Source organism: Mustela putorius, unplaced genomic scaffold (assembly GCF_011764305.1).
Source record: "Mustela putorius furo isolate JIRA1106 unplaced genomic scaffold, ASM1176430v1.1 tig00537335_pilon_pilon_pilon, whole genome shotgun sequence".
NCBI classification, from domain to species: Eukaryota; Metazoa; Chordata; class Mammalia; order Carnivora; family Mustelidae; genus Mustela; species Mustela putorius.
Genome location: NW_025422457.1, coordinates 6,254,919 through 6,272,555, shown reverse-complemented (window position 1 = coordinate 6,272,555; position 17,637 = coordinate 6,254,919). Strand labels below are relative to the sequence as shown.

Genomic DNA, 17,637 nt, shown 5'->3' with positions numbered 1-17,637 from the left:
AATACTTATTCTTCCAATCCATGAGCATGAAATGTCTTTCTTTTTCTTTGTGTTATCTTTAATTTCTTTCATCAGTGTTACATAGTTTTCAGAGTACAGATCGTTTATCTCTTTGGTTAGATTTATTCCTAAGTGTCTTATGGTCTTTGGTGCAATTGTAAATGGGATTGATCTCCTTGATTTCTCTTTCTGAGGCTTTATTATTGTATAAAAATGCAGTGGATTTCTGTATGTTGATTTTGTGTCCTATGATTTTACTGAATTCATGTATCAGTTCTAGCAATTTTTTGATAGAGTTTATCATGTCATCTGAGGATAGTGAAATTTTGACTTCTTCCTGGACTCTGGACGCTTTCTCTTTCTTTTTGTTGTATGATTGCTGAGACTAGGACTTCAGTACTGTGTTAAATAACAGTGGTGAGAGTGGACATCCTTGTGTTGTTCCTGACCATAGAGGAAAAGCTGTCAGGTTTTCCTATTGAGGGTGATATTAGCTGTGGGTTTTTCATAGATGGCCTTTATTATATTGAGGTATGTTCCTTCTATCCCTCCTGTGTTGAGGGATTTGTTGTTCCTTCTATCCCTACTTTTATGAATAGATGTCATACTTTGTCAGATGCTTTTTCCACATCTATTGAGAGGTTCATATGGCTCTTAACCCTTTTTTGTTAATGTGGTGTATCATTTTGATTGATTTGCAAATACTGAACCACCACTGCCACCCAGGAATAAATCCCACTTGATTGTGGTGAATGGTTCTTTTAATGTACTGTTGGATTCAATTTGCTATTACTTTGTTGAGAATTTTTGCATCAGTGTTCATCAGTGGTGTTGGCTTATAATTCTCCTTTTTAGTGGGGTCTTTGTCTGGTTTTGGATTCAGGATAATGCTGGCCTCATAGAATGAATTTGGGTGTTTTACTTCCATTTCTATATTTTTGGTATTTGCTATTCTGTTTTTTGGTACATAGGTATTAAGTCTTCTTCAAATGTGTGATCGAATTCCCCTGGGAGCCATCTGGCTAGACATTTTTGTTTGGAGATTTTTGATTACTGATTCAATTTCTTTGGTGGTTAATGGGTCTGTTCAACTTTTTTATTTCTTCCTGTTTCACTTTGGGTAGTTTATATGTGTCTAGGAATGCATCCATTCCTTCCATATTGCCTAATTTCTTGGCATGTAATTTTTCGTAATATTCTCTTACAGTTTGTATTTCTGTGGTGTTGGTTGTAATATCTCTCATTCATGATTTTATTTATTTAGGTCCTTTCTCTTTTCTTTTTGACAGGTCTGGCTAAGGGTTTATTAATTTTATTAATCTTTTAAAGAATTACTTCTTGATTTCATTTATCTGTCCTACTGGGGTTTTTTGTTTATTTGTTTCTATGTGATTTATTTCTGCTCCAATCTTAATTATTTCCTTGTTTCTGCTGGCTTTAGGTTTCATTTGTTGTTCTTTTTCTAGATCATTTAGGTTTAGGGTTAGGTTGCATATATGAGATTTTTCTTGCTTCTTGAGGTAAGCCAGTATTTTTATTATATACTTCCTTCTTAGGACCACTTTTGCTGCCTCCCAAAGGTTTTAGACCATCGTATTTTCATTTTCACTTGTTCCCATGTATTTTTAAATTTCTTTAATTTCCTGGTTGATCCACTCATTCTTTAGTAGTATACTCTTTAACCTGCATGTACTTGTGGCCTTTCCACATTTTTTCTAGAGGTTAACTTCAAGTTTCCTAGTGTTGTGGTGGGAAAATATGCATGGTATGTATGATCTCAGTCTATTTGTATTTGTCTAGGCCTGACTTGTGACTTAGCATGTGATAAGATTCTATTCTGTAGAATGTCCCATGTGCACTCAAAAAGAATGTGTATTCTGCTGCTTTAGGATGAAATGTTCTGAGTATATCTGTTAAGTCCATCTGGTCCAGTGTTTCATTTCAAAGCCATTGTTTCCTTATTGATTTTCTGCTTCGATGATCTGTCCATTGATGTAAGTGGGGTGTTAAAGTTCCCTATGATTATTGTATTGTTATCAATGAGTTCCTTTATGATTGTTACTGTTTTATTTATTTGGGTGCTCCCATGTTGGGGGCATAAATATTTACAATTATTAGATTTTCTTGTTGGATATTATGATATAGTGCCCATCTTCGTCTCTTGTTATAGTCTTTGGTTAAAAATCTATTTTCTCTGATACAAGTTTGGCTTTCTTTTGACTTCATTTACATGATAAATGTTTCTCTATCCCTTCCCTTAATCTATAGGTGTCTTTAGGTCTAAAATGGGTCTCTTGTAAACAGTATATATTTCATTAAATAGATGCAGTGTAACTTCTACTTATTCTCCTATTTGGTACATTTAGGTTGTCTTTTGTTATCATAAATAATATAGTGTACATCGTTTCAGAAAATATTGACTAGGCTTATGAGTTTTTAATCTTGTATCAATGGAGGAATAATTTCTTACAGGCTAAAATAGCTGTGGAAGCTCAGAATAAGTATGAGAGAGAATTGATGCTACATGCTGCTGATGTTGAAGCTCTGCAAGCTGCCAAGGAGCAGGTTTCCAAAATGGCATCAGTCCGTCAGCATTTGGAAGAAACAACCCAGAAAGCAGAATCACAGTTATTGGAGTGTAAAGCGTCTTGGGAGGAAAGAGAGAGAATGTTAAAGGTATTACTGTAGGTCATGATAGAATATTCTGGAAAATTTAAAGGTTTGGGGTTTTTAAATGTACACTGGAAAGTCTGCTATTATAATAGACTGTTGTTTACAGGATGAAGTTGCCAAGTGTATGTCTCGCTGTGAAGATCTAGAGAAACAAAACAGATTACTTCATGATCAGATTGAAAAATTAAGTGACAAGGTTGTTGCCTCTGTGAAAGAAGGTGTACAAGGTCCCTTGAATGTATCTCTCAGTGAGGAAGGAAAATCTCAAGAACAAATTTTAGAAATTCTGAGGTAAATCCGATGCTTCATCTCTGTGGTATATCAACAACTGTGTAATGCAACTATAAATGTGTATATTAGGGAAGTGGGGGTTATGAGCTATTTACTTATAAAGCCCATTCCATCCCTTAGTGATCATTTTTGACGTTTAGATATATGCCAAATTAAAGAAATGATTAAGTTAAATCTGATAGTAAGAATTTGAGTGGATTCTTTGAAAAACTAAATGCCTTTTGAGTAATTTAAAGATGCACATTTGTAAAGCCACTGTTTATAATTTTAAAATGCCTCATTATTAAAAGATGTAAAAATAGTTATTAAAGTCAGTGGTTTTTGTCATGTTAAAAATTAAGTTTTGAAATGCTGTGTTGTTGGCATTTTTTTTTTTATTCAAATAAAATCTTACATGTTCTTACAGATTTATACGACGAGAAAAAGAAATTGCTGAAACCAGGTTTGAGGTGGCTCAGGTTGAGAGTCTGCGTTATCGACAAAGAGTTGAACTTTTAGAAAGAGAGCTGCAGGAACTGCAGGATAGTCTAAATGCTGAAAGAGAGAAAGTCCAGGTATGTATCCTAAGCTTTAAGAGAGCAGTTGTTAAGTCGAAAGAGAGCTCATTTTTTATTTCTTAGGATATAAAATTTAATTTGAAATAAGCGCTTTTCCTAAACTCATAAACTATTTAAAACATTGTAACAGTGAATTACTGCATAATGATAAAAGACTAGTGGCAATCAGACTACATGGTTTTAAATTCTAGCTTCATACTATTAGATGTGTGTCTTAGGTATATTAATTTCCCTGCTCTTAAATTTCCTCATCTGTAATATTGGAATGATAATAATATTAAGGATTAACTGAGTTAAAATATACGAAGCATTTAGAAATGTGTCCGGTGCATAGTGAGTACTTAATAAATTTCAGTTATCTTTATTATTATGTTGTCACGTATATGTCTGAGTAGTTATCCTTGGATAGGGTTGTAGATAGAAATTGCTACAGAATACTTCTTCCTTAGCAAGGGAGTAAAAAGTAGTCAAAACTATCAACCAGGAAGGGTTGTGAATGGATGGTCATAGCACAAGCTCAGCTCCTTAACCTACACTACTGCCCAAAAGCTTATAATTGCAGTGCCCTCATTCTGCGGATATGCAGTAATACAACTTAACATCTGGAAGGAAGGAAATTAAGACCTAGAATCATTTATCTTCTTTTAACTGATGAGAGTTATAATGGCTCTTGGAATGGCTGCTAGAGAAAAAGTGTTGAAACCCAGGGGAAAGTGAGTAGATTTATGGGATTTATGTTTTCATACAGAAATGAAAAGCTTCAGAATTACATCTTGAGGAAACAATCCAATTCAAACATCTCATCATGGAAGTAAACAGACCCTCCAATTCTGTGACATTAACATTTGGAGGGAAAAGAGCAGAAACAGGGTTTTTAAAAAGATTGCATATTCACTTAATTTTCCTTCAGGCAAATATTAGGAAACACCCAACTGACAAAGTTAGGAGAAAACCAACACCTACACAAAATCAGAAAAGGCGAAAAGTAACACGTTATATCAAATAATACTGAAGCAAGGGGCGTTTGGCGGTTCAGTCAGTTAAGTGACCAACTCTCGATTTCAGCTCAGGTCACAATCTCAGGGTCCTGGGATCAAGCCCCATGTCAGACTCATCAGAGAGTCAGTCTCTTGCTCTCTCTCCACCCCGTCCTTTTTCTGCCCCTCCCCCCACTTGTACATGCATCCTCCTTCTCTCTCTCTCTCTCTTTCAAATAAATAAATAAACAATTTTTTTAAAAAGTAGGATGGCAATGCTGAGCCATAACTTTTTTGTTAACATATACTTTTTTTATTACATTAAAAGCAGGCATGTCGATGAAAAGGCTGCTTATGCAATTCTGTTACATTAAACTTTATTTACAGGATGTTAAACCATTAGAACTAAGGTTTCCCCCGAGAAAAAGATTAATGGAAACATCAGTTGCTTTTCGGACTTGATAGTTGCTGCCTTAAAAGCTGGTCTTAAACATTAAATTTAAAAGAAAAAAAAAAACCTTAGAACGCAATGGCTTTTATTTCAGTATGCATCTTCATCTAAACATTTACTGGTCTTGAACGGAAAAAGGGAAAAAGTAGCAATTTGCCAAGAAATCAGGCCCACCAATTTTAGGCATCTGCCATGCACACTTTCTTTCTTAATCCCTGCTGAGGACCATGAGAAGCAGCAGCACCAAAACCAAAGTATGCACCGAATTCAAGGTTCTTTTTGTTTTAGTTGTCAGATTCCAAACTAGACTCAAATGGATTACGGGGATGACCAAATGAGAACTCTGTTAAAAAACTTCTTCAATTTTTAAAAGCAAAAGCAAATATAGTTCATTCAGAGGACACATGTGTGCTTATAGGTTTCTTCTGTGGCTTTTCTCCAAGTTTAACCACCAAGAACTTTGAGAGCTGGCCAGTCTGAGAACCCCCAGTGACTATTCTTTTCACTTCATCAAAACCTGAGCTAAAGAACCAAATCAGCCAACGATGACCCCAGAGGGTGTCAGGGCTAAGGACCCAGGATTTATTCCAAGGCTGGCGGAGAGGGAGTAAATGTTGTTCTAAAACTAAACACGGGAAGTCAGAGACTTTCCAACCTTATCTGATGGCTTCTGTCCAAAGCAAGGAAGTGTCGTGGAAAGTGGAGTGGTGATGGTACTCAAAGGCACTTGAGGAGGAAGGAAAATCAGCACCCCTCAATTAAGGTGGGAGGAAAGATACAGGCAAAGCCCTGAATTCCTCACCAAAGGCCAATTTCAGAGGAGAGAGAGGGGATTACAATCTGTGCTTTGGCCAAGGGTGGTAGTGGGAAGTGAAGAAAGGACAGTGGCATTAGGGGGTAGGCATTAGTTCGGACCTAAAAAAAGAAATTGGGTGTATCTGGAGCACCCCCACAATCCAGCAGTAGCCCCACAGCCTGTGACCCGAAACCCCTTACACTTACTCTAGCAAGCCACCCCAAGCTGTTGTAGGGAAGAGAGAGAGGCAGGGAAGTAGTAGAAGGAAGGGGGGACAAGGCAAGAGACCTAGGCCACATAATCAGCAGCATGGTGGTTGTGAGATGTGTCTGTTCACAGTTGAGTTAGATGTGTCCCACTGGTTATGATGGGAATCAATTTAAATATACTTTCCTGATCCCAGAAGTTGGACTTTATGGATAGTGGTTACATTTGACAGGATTATTTCTTACAGCATAGCATATATTTCAAATGGACAAAAAATTCGTATTATTTACAGTATCTCAAGATAAATTTGCCCTTGAATGGGAGCTTCCTTTCTAGTACTTTGAGGTCTACAAGGTGTTTCTGGAAAATGTACTCCTATGGAAAACTGCTCCAGTTGAATGGGGAGGGGGCCCCGTGGTTTCTCTTTTTGATTGGTTGCTGTAACTTCGTCCTTTGGCCTGAGTCATAGCTTTAAAAATGCTGAGGGAATAAAGTAATGTGTAAACGATAGGTAATTATACCCAGTGAGAACAGACAAGAAGTTCCTCACAATTGAACAGATATCCAGGAAAGTTGCTTACAACCAAAGTGATGAAACAACCAAATGAAATGAAGAATTTCTGAACAAGGCGGGGAAGGGACTGAGGACAAAGAACATCATTTTTAAAACTATTAATAGATTCAGTATACCAAGAAAAAGAATAGATAAGGGAAGATCAATAGAGATCTGGACTGATATTTTTACCCAGTGTTAGTACTGATTATTTGTTGGTGGGATTTATATCTTTTCACTTAAGTCGCTGTAATTTCTTGCATTTGTTTAAACTCTGTCATTAGCTTGCATCACAGAAAAAGAAACATGGGAAACTTTCAGAAATTTCCATTTTAAAAGCTGACATTTAAATCCTTTTTACTTTTTGTAGGGAAGATTAGAAGTGGTAGGAAAAGATAGGTCTTCACCAAATGTTGGATGTTGCTGTACACATGTGTTTGAAATCTTTAGGTAACTGCAAAAACAATGGCCCAGCATGAGGAACTGATGAAGAAAACTGAAACAATGAATGTAGTGATGGAGACCAATAAGATGTTAAGAGAAGAGAAGGAGAGGCTGGAACAGGATTTACAGCAGATGCAAGCAAAGGTTTGGAGCTTACTAATCAAGAACAAAGTCATTTTTAATAATATTAGAGTTTTGGGGCGCCTCGGTGGCTCAGTGGGTTAAAGCCTCTGCCTTCAGCTCAGGTCATGTTCTCAGGGTCCTGGGATTGAGTCCCGCGTTGGGCTCTCTGCTTGGTGGGGAGCCTGCTTCCCCCGCTCTCTCTGCCTGCCTCTCTGTCTACTTGTGGTCTCTGTCAAATAAATAAATTAAAATCTTAAAAAAAATTTTTAAAAATAATATTAGAGTTTTTACATGAGTTGTTAAAAAAAAATACTGGCCCTGTTTTCAGGTAAGGAAACTGGAGTTAGATATTTTACCCTTACAAGAAGCAAATGCCGAGCTGAGTGAGAAAAGCGGTATGTTGCAAGCAGAGAAGAAGTTACTAGAAGAAGATGTCAAACGTTGGAAAGCACGGAACCAGGTAAATGCAGTTAAACATGGAAATGTTGATTAGTGAAAGGGAAGTTTTTTTTTAGGAAATGGCTAATTTCCTTAAATTCCAAATTTGTGTTTTTCCTTTATTTCTAAAATATTTTTGTGCATAATAAAATGGATTTGTCTAGTTTATTGAAGCGCTTTAAAAAGATTTGTTCACAGGAAATGTTAGAAACTTCAGCTCTAGATTAAAACAAAAGGTTGGAAATCTGCCTTGCCAGATACTAGTTATGTGATTTGTGAGAGCTCCTTAATCTTTCTGAACCTGTTTTTCTCATTTGTAAATATGAAAATATAATGCTACTTTTCATTTTACAAAAAATTTAGTAAATGTAAAGTAGCCACCTGGCACCTCAAAAATGGGCTAGAGGGGCACCTGGGTAGCTCAGTCTTCAAGCGGCTGCCTTTGTCTCAGATCATGATCCCAGCATCCTGGGATTGAGCCCCACATCAGGCTCCCTGCTCAGTGGGAAGCTTGCTTCTCCCTCTCCCACTCGCCCTGCTTGTGTTCCCTCTCTCACTGTGTCTCTGTCAAATAAATAAAATTGTTTTTAAAAAAAATTTAAAAAGGGAAAGAAAATGGTCTAGAATAGTGACTATTATTACCTGTATAGAATTGTCAAATTTTAGAGCCCATTTATCCCTATTTTTGTCACACAAGCAATCTGAAGAATCAAGAAAGGAGGGTTATCGTCCCAAATCTAGATATATTTCTTAAATTTTACTGCTTTATTTAGCTAATGGAATCAGTTATATTTAGGATTATCTTCATATTTTTTGTTTCGATTATAATGATTGATAGACATTTTTTTCTTATAAATGTCACTTTAGTGATAATAGATATTTAATATTTAATATTAAAATTTAATATTAATATTTAATATTAAAGGCTTATAATTTCTCTGGAAATTATATTTGGCTCCTTTGTAACTGTTTTGAAATATTTGTTTGCAGTTGTGAAAAAATAATGCATAATGACATTTACTTTATTTCCCTTTTCCATTTTGGCTAGGCTTTTTAGCTAAACAAACCAAAGTTTCAATCTTATTTTGTAGTTTGGTGCTTGATCACCATGTATAGAAGGCATCTTATGTAAACATAATTAGATAATGGTGTTGTTTTACTAGCACATTAATTTTATAGCACATTAGTTTCATAAAACCATATTATACATTTTTGCTACTCCAGCATCTAGTAAGTCAACAGAAAGATCCAGATACAGAAGAATATCGGAAGCTCCTTTCTGAAAAGGAAGTTCATACTAAGCGTATTCAACAGTTGACTGAAGAAATTGGGAGACTTAAAGCTGAAATAGCAAGGTAAATGGAAAGAAGCCTTAAACTGTGTATTATTATATGAATTCTTAAGCAAGTTTATTTCTACTCTTTATGTATTGACTCTCCAAGTGCATCCTGAGTTTAGAAAAAATGAAACTTGGTAGAGCCCTTACATGTGGCTTTCCCTTTTTTACTAATGAAGCCAAGCAAACCAAAATTTAATTTTATATCTTTATATATGATTATTTTTTAAAAATCTGTACCTTTGATTCTAAAGTGTTTCTAAATAGAGTAACTTCTGCAAGTAGATTTTTCTTCTTGGTTACTGTATATTTATGAGTATTTGGAAGTGTGTAGTAACATAATTTTTTAGAAATTTTTTTTTAATGGTGGCATCTGGGTGGCTCAGTTAGTTAAGTGTCTGCCTTTGACTCAGGTCATGATCTCAGGGTCCTGGGATCAAGGTCCTCATCAGGCTTCCTACTCAGCCAGGAGTCTGCTTCCCCTCTGCCCTTTGTCCCTGCTCGCTCGCTCTCTCAAATAAATATAATCTTTAAAAAAATAAATATAATCTTAAAAAAAAAGTTTCTTTAAATGAACTTACAGTGAACTATTTATTGTCCTTTAAAAGTTATGAAATTCAGGAGCACCTGGGTGGCTAAGTCGGTTAAGCATCTGACTCTTGATTTCAGCTCAGGTCATGGTTCCAAGGTCCTGAGATTGGGTCCTACATTGGGCTCCATGCTCAGCCAGGAGTCTGCTTGCTTTAAAAAATCAAGTTAAGGAATTTAATATTAAAATTGATGTTTCTGGTTTACCTTTTTAAAGTTTTTATGTCATTTGTTTATGTCATTCCCTACTTCTGTAAAGCTTGACAACTTACGGATTTTTCTCATCTATATTCTCTTTTCTTTTTTTATAACAGTCTGGCATTTTGAGTAGGAAAGATAATACTTAATTTCAGAGATGAGGAAACTAAGATTCAAAAACATACCCAAGGTCACAATTAGTTGTTAAACCCACACTCTTAATTCAGGTCATCTGTCCTCAAATTCAGTTTATGATGAATACGGGGTTGGCAGACTATAACCTAAATGCCTGTTTTTGCATAGCCTGTAAGCTAAGAAAGATTTTCACATTTTTAAGTTGAAAGAAAGGAGGAACATGTGATAAAGACTGCAAAGCCTGACTTACTTTCTCAACACCCAATATGGTAGAAAGAGTATAGATTTGATTACAGGGAGAAGTAGATTAAAATCTGTGTACTAACATTTGATTACTGTGTAAAGTTGTGCATGTTAATTAGCCACTGGTAGCTCAGGTTTTCTCTTATTTAAAGTGGGCATGTATGCCTTTACAGTAAGGGAATAAAACCTTTCTAAAGGACCACAAATTCATCATTTGATGAATTATCTCTTGGAGTGTGTGTGTGTTTTAGTATTTTAAAATACCAAACATTTTAAAGCATATAGTAATATAAATTAAAGGATTTTAAAATTTGAAAAAAGTCTCCTATGATTATCTTTCTCCTTTACCCCATTTTTTTTCTTTGTTAAGATCAAATGCATCTTTGACCAACAACCAGAACTTAATCCAGAGTCTAAAGGAAGACTTAAATAAAGTAAGAAGTGAAAAGGAAGCCATACAAAAGGACTTAGATGCCAAAATAATTGATATCCAAGAAAAAGTCAAAACTATTACTCAGGTCAAGAAGATTGGGCGTAGATACAAGACTCAATATGAAGAACTTAAAGCACAACAGGACAAGGTATTTTGAAGTAATTTTCTCTCTCCCTCTCTATATATATATGTATATATATGAATATATATATGTAATTTTTGGTATACACAGTTTTGGCTTATATACTTTACACACATATATAATGATTCCTGAAAGTCTTATTTCTTTATTATTTTTATTATTGGTCTTTAGATTGTGAACATGAGTTTAAGTTTATATTGACATCTTTATTTGGTTTTAAGATTTGCCCTTTAATATGCCTGTTATAGGCATATTACACTGTAAGTTCATAAAGAAATTTTAGTAAATTCTAGGTATTTTTAGTTCAGTTTTCCAGTCTTTAATATTGCCCCTTTTCAAACCAGTTCTTGTAACTCACTGCTGAGTTATATAAAATTATATATATCCAAAAAATGATTGTTCTTTATAATTAATCAGGCTTTATTCATAGCATTATATCAATAGTGTACATTAACCACCTATCAAGAAGAATTTCTTAGTTCTTACTACATTTTGGATCTAAACTAATTCCCCAAAGTAAAAAACTTGTATGTTGACTTAATTACATATTTAGCACCTGTTAGATAAGAAAATACATTTTAAAAATCCAAAATTCATACCCCTTGGTGTTGACTGCTATTAGTACTTCAGTATGCCTTCCTTAACATGTATGTAATGTGTTTGTCCAAAGAAATAAGATCATTTTTATATTTTTATAGCCTGCTTTTTCACCTTACTCATTTCTGTGTCAAACATCCATCTACGATGCAGTATCATTTTGATTAGATGGCTAATATCCAGTTGTATGGAAAACCCTAACTTCTTTAACTAATAACCTTCCTTTCAGGCAGTAGAGTTATTCCATAGAAAGTTCATTTATGAATACTCTTTTAAGATAAATTTTTTGTGTAGCTGTGATTATTTCCTTAGATGAACTTTTAGAAGTGGCATTACTAGGTATAAATGTGAAAATGTATTATTACTGCTTGTCCTCTGAGGTCATGGAGACCTCGGCTCAGTCTTCTGGAGACCACCAGGAACAGCATGTCTCAGTCCAAGAAATGCAGGAGCTCAAAGATACCCTCAATCAAGCTGAAACAAAGGCAAAATCACTAGAGAGTCAAGTAGAAAATCTGCAGAAGGTATGAGTATGAGAGTACTTAAGAGTACATGTCCCTAATTATTTGCCTGTTAAATACTAGAAGAAATATGTTAAATACTCTCTTTTCAAATGGAAATACATAATCTTTGTTATGCGTATTTATCCTTTTTACCTGAATGATTTGTGTATATAAATAGTATCCAGTCATCAGGTATCTACTTTAATGGTGGTTTGACCACCATTTTACATTTATACTTCCATTTAATCTAAATAAGCAGATTAGTAAGTTACATTTTAATTCTGACATACAGTTTGTATTGATTTGATTGAATTACATGGTGAGTACTTTGCTTTTCTTTTAAAGACATTATCTGAAAAAGAGGCAGAAGCAAGAAATCTGCAGGAACAGACTGTGCAGCTTCAGTCTGAGCTTTCACGACTCCGTCAGGATCTTCAAGATAGAACCACACAAGAGGAGCAGCTCCGACAGCAGATAACTGAAAAGGAAGAAAAAACAAGAAAGGCCATAGTAGCAGCAAAGTCAAAGATTGCACATTTAGCTGGTAAATTTCTGTATATGCTGAAGTTTGAACTTAAGAGTGAAAGTTGTTTATTTGATGCAGGCTTAAAATTTAAATGGGAAAGAAATAAGTAAATACTATGAAGTGGTTTCTGTGTGTGTGCTTTAAATACTAGAGTGGGATGCCTGCGGGGCTCAGATGGTTGAGGGACTCTTGATCTCTGCTCAGCTCTTGATCTCGGCTCAGCTCTTGGTCTCACTATTGTGAGTTCAAGTCCTGCATGGGCTCCACACTGGGCATGGAGGCTACTTTAAATGTATATAAGGCTTATTTAATTAGACACAGAATTAGAACAGTCTGATTTTTCAAATGATGAGCATGTTGCTCATCTATTTATGAACCTTTCCTAATTGTTGGCTACTAATAGGAAGTACTGTTGGCCTTCTGCTTTGTTGTGTAACTGTTAGTACCTTCTGTTGGTGATCCTTTGGGTCCACAGTGTGCTGTTCAGAGGCCTTCTGTAAACTCCTAGATGGCATTGGATCTTACCAGCCCAGTGATTTTACTTGCCTTACTTCTCTGAGGGCCCCTCCAGCCCTTCGGGGAGGATATCATATCCAGTTTGTGAAGGGCCCAGTGCTACAGTGTCCTGGACCTTACTGCACCTTGCGTGCTGTTCTGCTTAGTGAGTGGGTAAATAAAATGACCAGTCAGCTAGGTTTCATTGTAAGCAATTTTTTAAATGATCTGTAATATAGTGTTTCAGCAATTATTTCATTAAAAAAAGTTACCTAATTATTTTTAGTATGTGCTTTAGATTATATGAAATGAATATTTGACAATTTATAGTATCTTTGTATTTTAATAATGTGTTGAAATAGTAAAGGCTGTGCGAAAGGACTTCTGACTGCAGTTTATGAACATCCTTTATCTTTATGAGATCTTAGAGAAAGTTACGAATTTTTATGTTGCAGTAGGTACATTTCATATTGGAGTCATAAATATAGATATGTTTAAAATTTTGCTTATTCAGATATATTGTATATCAATTAATTGTAGCTATTAAAGCTCAGGACTAGAATCTGATAACAACCTTAGTGTACCTATTGAAGTACACAAATGTTCTTTACTTCCAGTGTTTGATTATAATATTAATAGAATCACATGGTTACTTCTTTAGGTGTGAAAGATCAGTTAACTAAAGAAAATGAGGAGCTTAAACAAAGGAATGGAGCCTTAGATCAGCAAAAAGATGAATTGGATGTTCGAATGACTGCTCTTAAATCCCAGTATGAAGGTCGAATTAGTCGCTTAGAAAGAGAACTCCGAGAGCATCAAGAGAGACACCTTGAGCAGAGAGATGAGCCTCAAGAACCTACTAATAAGGTGGTTGGCTAATTCTGTGTAAATAAATCATTCTGTCCTTGTACATTTTACTTGAAGGTATCTGGTGATTTAGAAGCTTTTGTCAGTGAATTTTGGCTAGACAAAATATACCAAGAGAATTAATAAAATTAAAATATTTTGATGGCATTATTGAGTGAACTCTCGTAGGGCAGGCAAAATAATCCATAGTTTTCTTTTTATAGGTCCCAGAACAGCAGAGACAGATCACTTTGAAAACAACTCCAGCTTCTGGTGAAAGAGGAATGTGAGTTTTAGTTCTCTCACAGTTTGTTAATCTGTTTTTTCTCTTAAAGTTTCTTTTAAACTTAAAGCAAGAGTTAGTGATCTTCGAGGAGAAAACAAATCTATATTATAAAAATATGTACTAATGAGCTATTTATCTGTGCAAAACTGCACCATGTAGTTACCAACCCTTTTTTCCAGAACTCTTGTTTTCACCATACATTCCTGTCAGGTAGAGCTTTGTGACCAAAAAAACTTACTTTTCATCTTTTAGACTTCTAAGAGGCTACTGATTTTCTCTATGATGTCATGTGATAACAAACATCACATAGGAAGCTAGGCTAAGACTTGGATTCAGTGATCAACAACTGAATATATTCTACTTGGTCAGGATGCACAATTATAGAATATTTCTTGCATAGTTTTTAGTGCTTAAATTCAAAACTTCTTCAGTAAAAGTTTTAAAATATTTAGTGAATAAAAAATACAAAATTATATTCTATAATCTTTTTTTTAATCTATCAAAAGTACCCAAAGCACGTTTGGAAAAATAGAATTAATAGGGTCTGAGTTTATATCTCTGTCATACTTGCTGAACATTTATTGAAGAAACCCATGGTGCCATTTTTTCCTTTTTAAAGCTTTATTGAGATATAATTAACAACCCCCACAATTCACCTATTTAAAGAGTACAGCTGGGGCTCCTGAGAGGCTCAGTGGGTTAAACCTCTGCCTTCGGCTCAGGACATGATCTCAGGGTCCTGGGATTGATCCCCTCATCGGGCTCTCTGCTCAGTGGGGAGCCTGCTTCCCCCTCTCTTTTTCTGACTGCCTCTCTGCCTACTTGTGATCTCTGTCAAATAAATTTTTTAAAAAAGAGTACAACTCACTGTTTTTTGGTTTATTTATTTGTTTATTTATTTTTTAAATTCCAGTATAGTTTATATATATATATATATATATACATATATATATATATATATATATATTTAAAGATTTTATTTATTTATTTGACAGGTAGAGATCACAAGTAGGCAGAGAGGCAGAGAGAGAGGAGGAAGCAGGCTCCCCGCTGAGCAGAGAGCCCGATGTGGTTCGATCCCAGGACCCTGGGATCATGATCCGAGCCGAAGGCAGAGGCATAAGCCAATTTCCAGGATAGTTAAAATACAGTGTTATATTAGTTTCAAATGTTTTATAGTGATTCAGTGATTCTGTATGTTACTTGGTTGATCATCATAAGTATACTTTGATCCCCTTCACCTATTTCATATTCTTTTGTGTAAATACCCAGTAGTGTAATTACTGGATCATATACTAATTCTATTTTTAATTTTTTAAGGACCCTCCATACTATTTTCCAGAGTGGTTGCACCAATTTACATTCCCACCAACAATGCACAAGGCTCCCTTTTCTCTACATTCTTGGCAACACTTGTTAAATTTTGTCTTTTTGATACTAGCCCTCTGACTTGTGTGAGATGATATCTCATGGTGGTTTTGATTTCCATTTCCCTGATGATTAGTGATGTTGAGCATTTTTTCATGTATCTATTAACCATCTGTGTGTCTTTTTTGGAGAAACATCTATTCATGTCTTCTGCCCATTTTTTTAATTAGATTATTTGGGTTTTTTGAATTCTTTTTTTGAATGAGTTCTTTAATTTAGATGTTAACTCCTTATCAGATACATCATTTACTGTTTTCTTCTCCCATTCTGTATGGTGTCTTTTGTTTTGTTAATTGTTTCCCTTACTGTGTAGAAGCCTTTTATTTTGCTGTAATCCCAATGTTTATTTTTGCTTTTGTTTTCTTTGCCTCAGGAGACGTAATCTAGAAAAATGTTGCTATGGCCAGTTTCAGAGAAATTACTGCTTGTGCTCTCTTCTAGGCTTTTTCTGGTCCTAGGTCTCATATTTAGGTCTTTAATTCATTTTGAGTTTATTTTTGTGTATTGTCTAAGAATGTGGTCCAGTTTTATTCTTTTGCATGTACCTGCCCAGTTTTCCCAGCACCAATTCCTAAAAGACTTCCCATTGTAAATTCTTCCTTCCTTTGTTAATAGATTAATTGACCATATAATCATCGGTTTATTTCTGGACTCTCTATTCTGTTCCATTGGTATTGTTTCTGTTTATGTGCTAGTATCATACTGTTTTGATTACTGTAATATATCTTGAAGTCTGGGATCATGATCTCCAATTTTATTCTTTCTTAAGATTATGTGGTGGTTTTTTTTTTATAAAGTATATGTACTTTATATATTTATAAAGTAAATATTTATAGTCATTTTTTATGAATCATTATTCTTACATGTTCTCCTCCATAAGTGCCAGCACATCAGACCCACCAACAGCCAATATCAAGCCTACTCCTGTTGTGTCTACTCCAAGTAAAGTGACAGCTGCAGCAATGGCTGGGAATAAATCAACACCCAGGGCTAGTATCCGCCCAATGGTCACACCTGCAACTGTCACAAATCCTACTACTACCCCAACAGCTACAGTGATGCCCACTACGCAAGTAGAATCACAGGAAGGTAAGTAAAATGGGAACAGATCTGATTGGATTGACTGCTTATTTAGATTTATTATGAGAAGATGATAGCAACTTCAAGGATAAATGAGATTTCCACTAAAGCTAAAGTCAAACATATAGTAAAAGTGGGTAGTTAATATTTTCAAGGGTGTGACTCCTAGGATGCTCATTAATGCAGTGAATTTCCTCCCTCTCTCCATTCCCTTCCTTTCTGCTTCCTTTTGAAGCTGAAGAAGGAAAATAACACATTTATAAGTATACAGCATGTTTTTCTAAGGCCAGCAGTTCTACTCCTAATGGTTAAAGACAATGATATGAAATCTACCTTGGAAAACCATACAAAAAACACTGGTTTTTCACTGAAACTGTCTGACTTTTTTACTTTGTTTACTTTTTTCTTTGTTCCCCTGGGTAGCTTTTTACTTATTACTGATGCTTAATAAAAATTTATAATTTGTCTTTGAGTTTCTTTTATTTATTTATCTTATTTAATTATAATTTAAATAAAATCTTAGGAAGAGTTTTAGATATTTATTTAATTATGCCACCATAAACACACTACCATGGCAGGCACATAGGCATCACAAAAAATGCATAATACATTATGCTTACCCATACTGTTTTTGCTGAGTGAATGGTAAGAGATTTAAAATAGACAAAATAACTATATACACAAATAACTACAAAAACATTGCCAGTTACACAGTAGGGAGGTAAAATCCAGCTTTGCTAGGAATAGAAAACTTAATACATTAAGTATTGTAATTCTTTTTCAGCTATGCAGTCAGAAGGGCCTGTGGAACATGTTCCAGTTTTTGGAAGCACAAGTGGTTCTGTCCGTTCTACTAGTCCTAATGTCCAGCCTTCTATCCCTCAGCCAATTTTAACTGTTCAGCAGCAAACACAGGCTACAGCTTTTGTGCAGCCCACCCAGCAGAGTCATCCTCAGATTGAGCCTGCAAATCAAGAGCTATCCCCCAACATAGTAGAGGTTGTTCAAAGTTCATCAGTTGAGCGGCCTTCTACTTCCACAGCAGTATTTGGCACTGGTAAGCTTGGTTTGATTGATTGATTGATTTTTATTTGAGGGGAAGCTTAATTTTAAAATGAAGTTAGAGTAGACCTGTGCATTTATAGTTTCTTGAATGTAAAATACACATCTTGAGTATTCTTTTGACATACTTGTTTTCTAATAGGTGTTAGAAAGGACAAATGGATTCCTAACACTTGATTTCATGTTTATTACCAGATCATTTATTTTCATCATTCATATCTTTCTTCTC

General features: G+C 35.0%; 1 protein-coding gene across 2 annotated transcripts in view; it reads left to right on the top strand.

Annotated features, from left to right (window-relative positions):
• The window catches only part of TPR (translocated promoter region, nuclear basket protein), a 65,837-nt gene that overhangs the window by 27,673 nt on the left and 20,527 nt on the right, over window positions 1-17,637 (top strand). For both annotated transcript variants that reach the window (XM_004767970.3, XM_013064215.2), the window contains exons 25-37: window positions 2,473-2,676; window positions 2,780-2,964; window positions 3,371-3,518; window positions 6,956-7,093; window positions 7,401-7,532; window positions 8,735-8,865; window positions 10,381-10,591; window positions 11,563-11,706; window positions 12,031-12,229; window positions 13,368-13,573; window positions 13,777-13,838; window positions 16,147-16,355; window positions 17,131-17,403. In XM_004767970.3, coding sequence (XP_004768027.2) covers window positions 2,473-2,676; window positions 2,780-2,964; window positions 3,371-3,518; window positions 6,956-7,093; window positions 7,401-7,532; window positions 8,735-8,865; window positions 10,381-10,591; window positions 11,563-11,706; window positions 12,031-12,229; window positions 13,368-13,573; window positions 13,777-13,838; window positions 16,147-16,355; window positions 17,131-17,403 — 2,242 coding nt within the window. The remainder of the gene's footprint in view (window positions 1-2,472; window positions 2,677-2,779; window positions 2,965-3,370; window positions 3,519-6,955; window positions 7,094-7,400; window positions 7,533-8,734; window positions 8,866-10,380; window positions 10,592-11,562; window positions 11,707-12,030; window positions 12,230-13,367; window positions 13,574-13,776; window positions 13,839-16,146; window positions 16,356-17,130; window positions 17,404-17,637) is intronic.